Raw genomic sequence first — 9,259 nt, forward strand, 5'->3', positions numbered from 1 at the left:
CCCGAGGGAGGAGTCGAGCTACCCCGCGCGGCCCGTCATTACAGAATATTTGTTGACAGAAGACAACCTCACATCTGGCTGCACCGCTTCATGACTATCAAACTGAAGTCATCGAAGATGGTCTTTAAGTTCCGTTTTCGAGGATGATCGATGACAGTGAAACAAAGGCATCGAATTGTTGCGGATGTCACAGGGCACTTGAGTGGTAATGCTGAAGGAGAGAGTGTTCTTTTGTAGACGAACTCTCCGATTTCGAACTCGACCACAGCACACAGTTTCACACGCAGCGACATAATTACGGTGCACACCGCTAAGTTATGCTCTACAATTCCGAGCCCCCTAGTGGCAGACGGCTGCAAATATGTAGGCATGGTGAATAATGTTTTCTTTAACAAGCTTTAAGAGTTTTTACATAAATTCGGCAAAGGCATTCCTTTTCAGCAAGCCCTTGAACAAACTAAGTTACGATCTTATGTAGAGTAGTAGTTTTATACACACCGCGTGATTCTTTAACAGGTGGCCTGGAGGCGATGTCGGAGAACGTACCCTGGTCAGATACTGGACTGTGGATAAACGCTCGTGTTCTTGCGCTTGCTGGTATGTGGAGACCGCCATGGATCCAACCAAAGTGGTATCTACTGTACAGAGCATGGGTGCTCTTCACACTCTTCAGCTTCCTCGTCGCTCAGATTCAGGCCCTCTGGCACTTCTGGGGAAACATTGACAAAATCACCCACGACACATGTCTTATGATTAGCATAATTCTAAGTCTAATAAAATTCTTTAGCTTCGTTTTGAGACAAGAAGAATTTTTTCGCATGGTCCAGAGGATAGACGATATCAGCGCGGAACAAAAGAAGACTGGCGAATCAGAAACAATCTCTATCCTCGACGCATCGTACAGATCTGCGAGAGCTGTCACGCTGTACATGACTTTTCTGGGAGGGTCTATGCCTGGCGTGTGGGCTACAATTCCCAGTATCATGCGGAAGCTCGGCGTATTTCCACCGGAGAGGGAACTTCCTGCCACGGCCTGGTACACCAGCAGGGACACCCAGACACCGTACTACCAAATACTCAGCACGCTGCAGTACTTCAGTATGCAATACAGTTTCTTCACTGCGGTGGGTCCAGACCTGCTTTTTGTATCCATGATAATCCACGCAGCTGGTCAACTGGAGGTTCTCAATGCTAGACTGAGACGTGTTGGGAAAATGAGTGGAAACCTCAGCACTACCAGTACTAAACAGCAGAAGACAGAGGAGGAATTTTCGCTCGAAGTTTCCAGCGGCGAGGTGATGTGGAAAGATCTCTGCAGCTGCATCGAGCACCATCAGGACGTCATAGAGTGAGTATGCATTGCAAGGTAAATGTTAAATGGCCCCTTTTGATGAAATATACAATCGAAAAATGTCTAAGTATTTAGACCTGCATTCATTGTGACGATAAGTCAATTTAAAAATCCGCATGTATTGGCCTACATCCTGCGTACGATTGCTTTTTCCTTTTACAGGCTAATTAAAGAAGTTGAAAGGCTTGTGAGCAAAACAGTTCTCCTTCAGTTCATGGGAGCTACTGTCATTATTTGCGTCACACTCTACCAAAGTTCTACGGTATGTTCTATGTCCATCAACCTCTTAAATGAGTTTTATTTTTCTCTTCGATACGCACATCACTGCACCTGGCACACATTTGTATATTTTGGAATGAATTTCCTGTTGTAATTTTTGTAAATCGATCCATTTATAGAATACCGAGAATATTGCAGCGCTCTTGATGCTACAAGGATACTTAGGACTCATCATGTACGAAGTATTCATGTATTGCTGGTACGCTGAAGATATATTATATCAGGTAAGAAACTACAATCGGTTTATAGATACGGTTCTTTCTGTCTAGCATAAGATTTTCAGTCTTTGTAAGCTTTCTTTCATTTTAAAGCACAAAAAGAAAGGTGCCACTCAGAAACGTAGTCATAATGTATTTTGAGTAAATATTAAATTTCATTTCCGAAGATAGAGATAAAACTGTTTAACGTTATCATTATTATGTGGACATGACGTGTGACGTAAAATTTTTCTTGCCTGAGAGGTTTCCTAACAGTATTTCCTATTCGATTACTTTGCTGTTGATTTGAGCTGATCGTCTGAAGCAAAATAAAACGTAGGGGGCGTCAGGATCCGACGTTCCGGCTTCAACATTTACTTCAAGATGTTTCCTGTGATGGCGAACGCAGTCATGAGCTAAAAAATTGTACCACTTGCTCAATACCGCATTGATCCCCTTTTGACGACAATTGTAAGTAGCTTGGATTCAAAAACTCCTTTGTGCGTTTGAGGATACATTAGGCACGGTATGTCCATCACAGGTCACGCAATTTTCCTAAAGTATGCGCCAGTGTTCTATGGCGACGTGCTCGTACCCAGTAGTAACCGACGTATTCCATCGGATTCAGGTCAGTAGAATTTCGTGGCCAAGAGACGAACATTAAATTACCACCTGACTCCTCAAACCACTGTATCACGATTCTGTACTGGTGAAACGAACAGTCATCCTTCTAGACTATGCCATCGCTGTCGGGCGTGAGATAGGGCATGAAACGATGCAGCTGGTTCGCAATAACGTTCATGTAGTTCACAACCGTCACTGTGCATTCGGTTCCTACCGCACGTCCTGTGGAAGCTCAGGTGAATGTTCGCCACCCATAATACTGCCACCACCGACTTCCATACGTTGCTCGTAGAAGTTTTTGATCAGCAATTCGGCTGTGAGGCAGAATATTTTAGCTCGATTGTCGAATTGACGTATCAAGACACATGATTCTCCCAAACAGTCGGCACATTTCCACTGATCTATGGTCTGTGCCCAGTGACATCGTAACTGACTTTGTCGTAGAACCAACATGTGATCACGTAGAGGTCCTCTGCTGCGGATCACCATGTTTCTTTAATAACATCCACTGAACGATATGCTCCGAAACACTTGTGCCTGAAAGCTGGTAGTTGCGTGCAGACTCGAGGCACTGCTCAGCGTGCAGGGTGCAAACAGAGAAGGCAGGTTAGCTTGCTAGCCAAGGTCCAGCAGTCCCATTACGAGTACAAGGTCGTGTGTGTTCCGTTAGCTGTGCAGATATTCTCACATGTTCTTACAAAATCTATTCACTAAAAATATTGACTTGTATGTAGTTTACAGTTATATATGGCAGAGTTGTTTACAGCTGTATATGGCAGATTCATGGTGAATCGTCTATCATTTCGTTTGTGGTTATAGTTATTCTGATATTTCACATTTCAGTAAGACACTGCACGAAATTCTATATAGTTGCAATGCAAAAGAAGGGTCGCCATAAATTTGCGTTTGGTTCATATTAGACTATATATTTATGTGTATGATATGTATCAACCATTTTGAATTTTTCTTCGAACTTCGTAGAGGCTCAATATCTGCCTCCGGTCTCGAGAAAACGGATTCTATTTAGCACATTCACTTCCCATATCACCTGCTCAGGATGAAATATTCGTAACATCTCCTATATCCCCTAAACTATTCGAGGTACCGAAACGAGATTTTGGCAAATGATAGCACGCAAAGAGGAGAGTAATTAGCCAAACGGTTAACTTTTAGAACTTTTTTAACCAAGGCGAGATAGCAGAAGCTAATTTGTTCACTTTTTTTGGAACCAATACCGCAATTTTGTTTAGGTTATCGACACCTATTGGAAAGTTAATTTGCTAGCATGAAAATAAACATAAAGTTTCTTGTCTTATGTTACTGAAAACTAATACAACCAGCTTTTCTGTTAGCTATTAACCACTCTTGTAGCCAGCTGCTTGTTTGATGTGACCCTCTGTTTCAGCATTCTGTCACAGTTGCTACTGCTAGTTGAGTTTGTGCTAAATTATACTTTCTTTTGAAAAAAGAAACAAAAGTAAACCTTTCAATATAAGAAATGTAGTCGCTGCTCCCAAACAATGATGCCGCTGCGAATGAGAAGAGGCACACTGTTCAGACAAAAATAAACCACAAGTTCTGGTGCAATTTTATCTGAAGGATTTTTTCCTGGTTGTTGATGTGAGAAATATGAAATACTTCGTAAGCAGTGCTGTACCATAGTTTGTTGCTATACCCGTTCATAGTGAAGATGTGAACATCTTCACCTGAAGTATCGTTCCCAGAATCAAATTTTAACCCTGCAGCGGCGTGTGCGCTGATGTTAAATTGCCTGGCTGATTACAACTGTGCAGGACCGTGACTCGAACTCATGGCCTTTTCATTTCGCGGGTAAGTTCTCAGCCGACATTCCTGCAAGGTTCGCAGAACTTATGTGACCTTTGGAAGGTAGGAGATGAGGCAGTGACGGAGATATGGCTGTGAGGAGAAGCTGTGAGCTGTACTTTGGTAGTTCACTCGGTTGAGCTGCGAAAACCAGGGGGGCGAGTTCGAGTCTTGGCTTCACACACACTTTTAATCGACTAGGATGTTTCACATCAGTGCACAGTCGGCTGCAGAGTGAAAATTTCATTCTCAAAACATCAAACTTCTGTACTCTAAATGGGGCTAGAAGCAAAAGAAAGTACCCTACATGCTGTGAATTATTTTTCTAATTCTCAGACGAAGAACAGGAAGAAAATCCTTTCCTCTCCAATCGTTCACTATTGTAAATACGATGGGTTATAGGATTCTGCCAAAGTTGCAACATAATTGCCGATTTATCTTTGTCTGAATTATTAACATCTTCTCAATTTAAGAAACATCATCATTTATGAGTGAGGGACAGCAGCATTTTGGCTCTTCAGTGGAAGTGATTCCAAGTCACTACTTACCAGACACACAGAAACCAACAGTTCCTGTACGGGATTTACTTCGAAAATGTGTTGTACGATTACCAAATTACAGAGGCTTTAAGCACCGATAATACGCTTTATAAGTAAACTTGAATTACAATTATTTATCTGATGTGTCAACCATTGCAATTTAGACATCTATACTGGTTTAGTCGCCTCTTGTGCCATCATCTTCTATTTAGTTCAATCGAACATAGCGGCTACTGATACAATTACATTCTTCTTAACATGAACACGCAATTTACAACCTACACGCTTGATGTCTCAGAATGAATAGTGTCCAATACATATCTAGCTATCAGATGATACGATATTCTTGCCCCGTCCGCACCCTTATTCTCTTCCTTCGAATATCTTCATACACTCGCAGGAATGAATATGAAAACTTGCAGACGCATCCAAAAGTAATACAGATTAAGAAAATTTTATATACACATATCCCTGCGAATCACGTAATAATTTGATGGAAGGCGTGCGAGCAAGCCACTGTATGAAACATGTATCTTTACTTCTTTGCAGAACTCCCGACTTGCTGAGTCCGCCTACTCATGCGGGTGGCCCAGCGCACCTCTAAAGCTACAGCGCGCGTTGGTGATCGTCATCTGCAGGACGCAGAAGACACTCGGATTGACTGCCGGCAAATTCTACTATGTATCGCGAGAGACGTTTGTCCGGGTAAGTGCAGCAGGGTAACTGAGCTGTAAACGTGGTTATATTAGAGTAAGAGGTCAAAACACACTTAAAATAAAATGAAATTGTCGTTCTTAAACAACATCATACTGTGCACAAACTCTTATTTTGTTTCACCTCGTTTCCTTTACGGGCAGTGTTTCGATGTAGCAACACTGCTGCATTTATTAGAGATAAAACTCATCGTTGGTGACTTTAAAACTGTTTGATGGACGAGCATTTTCATAGTGGCACTTGCCGCCTTAGTCTTCATTTACTTGTTGAATGTATTCCAGGGTTTTCTCCTATTATTTTTACACTCTCCAGCCCCTCTAGTGCCATGGTACTTACTCATGTTTTCACACATCTCCTATAACTCTAAAAAAAAAGTTGTAGAGGTGTGGTAAGGTCCTATGGGACAAAATTGCTGAGGTCATCGGTCCCTAAGCTTACACACTACATAATCTAGCTGAAAGTAACTTACGCTAAAGACGACACACACACCCACGCCCGAGGGAGTTCTCGAACAGCCGACAGGGGAGCTACGCGGACCGTGACAAAACGCCCAAGAGCGCTCGGCTACCTCGCGCGGCACCTACAATTCTGTCCTTTTTTCTTGTCACTGATTTTTAATATTCACTTTTTCCCCGATTCTGCCAAAATCCCCTGCTTTTCTTATGTTATAAGGACACCTGATCTTCAACAATATTCTCAGACGCATCGCTTATCTTCTTTTCCGGTCTTCCGTCCGTCTATCATTCAATACCACGCAACGCTGTACGCCAAACGTATACTTTCAGAAATTTTGTCGTTTTTATGGGAGACAAAATGTCATATTAGAAGGCTCCTTTCGCCTAATATCCTCCTTCTTTTTCCCATATTTTGTTATTTTGTTTCCGAGGTAGCAGAATTCATTCATTTCTTCTAATTTCAGATCTGCACATTTGATGATAAGTTCTTCACTAATCTGATTTCTTCTAGTCCTCCTCATTTCCTTCTTTCTTTGATTTCTCCTCAGTCCATATTCTGAGCCCATTAGACGTTTCATTCCACTCAATAAGTCCCTAAGACGCTGTTCGCTTTCAATGAGGGTATTAACGACACTAGCGAGTCTTACCTTTGGTACCCTTTAAGGTGAACTTTAATCCCACTTACTGTTATTTCGATCATTTGCTTCTTCGAAGCATAAGCAGAACAGCTGGGGAGAAAGGTAGCATCACTGTCTTCCCTTGTTTTAATGTGAGATCTTCGTTCTTCCTCTTCCGCTGTTATTGTTCCGCCGGCCGGGGTGGCCGAGCGGTTCTAGGAGCTACAGTCTAGAACCGCGCGATCGCTACGGCCGCAGGTTCTAATCCTGCCTCGGGCATGGATGTGTGTGATGTCCTTGGGTTAGTTAGGTTTAGGTAGTTCTAAGTTCTAGGGGACTAATGACCTCAGAAGTTAAGTCCCATAGTGCTTAGAGCCATTTGAACCATTTGCTATTGTTCCATTTTGATTTTTATTTCTACTGTTTACTACCCGTCTTTCCATATAGCTTACATCATCTTTAGAACGTGTTGCGCCATTTTACATCTTTGAAACGTTTCTGAAGTATGCCTTTCATTATCAAGGAAGAAGTGCCACTCTGGTGCATTTCGTATCCAAAAACCAAACTGCTAGTCATCCAACAGAAACTCAGTTTTCTTTACCATACTTCTGTATACATTTATTCTGTGCAACTACGATTCATGATGCACTGAGCTGAAAGTGTGATAGTTGTCGCACTTACGTGCGTGCCACTGCTGCTAAAGTGTTATGTGTGTCATATTTTTTCGAATGTGTTCTTACACATTCTTCTACAGTATCACACATTTTACATACCAACTTGAATAGCTGTTTGGTGGCAACGAATGTTACCTATCCGTTGCGCCTAATTTGTTTGCAAGTCTTCCAATAGCATGTGAAACACTGACTGTAATAGAAGGTTCTCTATGTCTTCCATACGGACTCTCATTGCTTAGGCTGCATATCGTCAGACAAGCCTTCTCGAAGCCGAGTTTAGCCGATAAACAACTTTTACTTGAGCAGTGACTGATAATGAACACACTTCATTGGTGAAATGTCAGCCGACATGATAGATAAGCATTTTCGCCCATAGTACTGAATTATCCTTGTACGGAACTTGCAAGACGTCATGCGACATCCTCACTGAACCACTGACGAGAAAACAGACGTGCCGCGGTATTGCAACCAGCTGATAACGCGATCAGGGCTGTTGAGGCTGAATTGCAATTGTTTGTAAGTAGAATAATCGACCATTACATGAAGGCTGCTACAGACGTAAAACCGCTTCAGCTACCTAAGTAGTCCACACAGTTTTAATCTATTACGAAGTTTCATACCAGTGCAAACTCCGCTGCAGGGTGAAAATCTCAATCTGGGAACATCCCTCAGGCTGTGGCTAAGCCACGTCTCCGCAATATCCTTCCTTGCAGGAGTGCTAGTTCTGCAAGGTTCGCAGGAGATTTTCTATTAAGTTTGGAAGGTAGCAGACGTGGTGCTGGCAGAAGAGCGGCTGTGAGGATGGCGCGTGAATCGTGCTTGGGTAGCTCAGTTGGTAGAGGACTTGCCCGCGAAAGGCAAAGGTCTCATGTATGAGTCTCGGCCCGGCACACAGTTTTAATCTGCCAGGAAGTTTCATATCAGCGCAAACTCCGTTGTAGGGTGGAAATCTCATTCTATGCTGGATGCCAACTTCAAGCATTTCCCACTGGCATTAAGATTTCACACAGAGACGTCACTGTAAAATCCTGGGCACCATTCAAAGCAGTCTACCACCAGTGAATCAATTTTAGACAGCTTGTACCTATAGGGATCTCATAGGTGCAACTAAGATTTCCTCCCCTATTATTAAGTAAGTTTTGTTTAGGTTTTCTGGTGACAATGATAATGGGATTTGCCGTAATCGACGCTTTACAGGTTAATTATTCCTGGCCTTTGTTTTCTTTAGACGATTATCAGCAGCATATGTATGTTTCAGAAAACTCAAGCCGCAAGACAGCATTAGAACAAATCATTTACTACAAGTTTCGATCTATGATCATCGTATGGTGTGATAAATTAGTCAATAAATGTCACCTGACACTCATGTAGAAACATAAAATCACAGTAACGATCACGCTCATGAGTAACAGCAAGTTAGACAGCAAGTATCGTCATATCTACAAACAAGTAATTCAAGCGCCGATGGTTGTAGTAGCGGCGGTTAAGCCCATTCTGTGTTTCAACACATTTAACTCGTTGCCTGTAGGTTTCTACCACCATCTACAGCATCCAAGTCACATTATTTCAATAGGAGTTGATCCACACAGCCATGGCAGGTGTATAATAATGGAATACCCAGGTGGGACACCATCAGGATCTCCTGTTCCCACCCATGGGCACCTCAATAGCATCGTGTGATAGCTGCTCAAAAACAGGGTGATAACTCATGTAGTGGCAGGAGGATTCGACACGTTTCTTCATTTGTTGCTTAAAGATCCAAAAGAGACATTCCACTTCACTGCTTGAAGAAGGATCAAAGCGAGGAATGAAGATATGTTTTATACCACTGGCTGCACAGAACTCCTTGACAGCAGACACTGTGAAATGTGGCCCATTATCAGAGGCCAAAATTCAAGGAAACCTTTCGATGTTCAAAACCTTGGGCAAGGCAGTTAGGACGGGTTCAGTCAAGGTGAACACAATATTTTACTGCCGCCAACTTT

General features: G+C 42.5%; 1 protein-coding gene across 1 annotated transcript; it reads left to right on the forward strand.

Moving 5' to 3' along the window:
* The first annotated feature begins 530 nt into the window (after positions 1-530).
* Positions 531-1,352, forward strand: LOC126413227 (uncharacterized). The gene has a single exon (XM_050083125.1). The coding sequence runs from the start codon at positions 531-533 to the stop codon at positions 1,350-1,352; it is 822 nt and encodes a 273-aa protein (XP_049939082.1).
* The last annotated feature ends 7,907 nt before the right edge of the window (positions 1,353-9,259 follow it).

This window comes from Schistocerca serialis, chromosome 7 (assembly GCF_023864345.2).
Source record: "Schistocerca serialis cubense isolate TAMUIC-IGC-003099 chromosome 7, iqSchSeri2.2, whole genome shotgun sequence".
NCBI classification, from domain to species: Eukaryota; Metazoa; Arthropoda; class Insecta; order Orthoptera; family Acrididae; genus Schistocerca; species Schistocerca serialis.

Coding starts and splice junctions, on each gene's coding strand:
- LOC126413227 (XM_050083125.1), top strand. CDS start 531: ATGTCGGAGAACGTACCCTGGTCAGATACTGGACTGTGGATAAACGCT.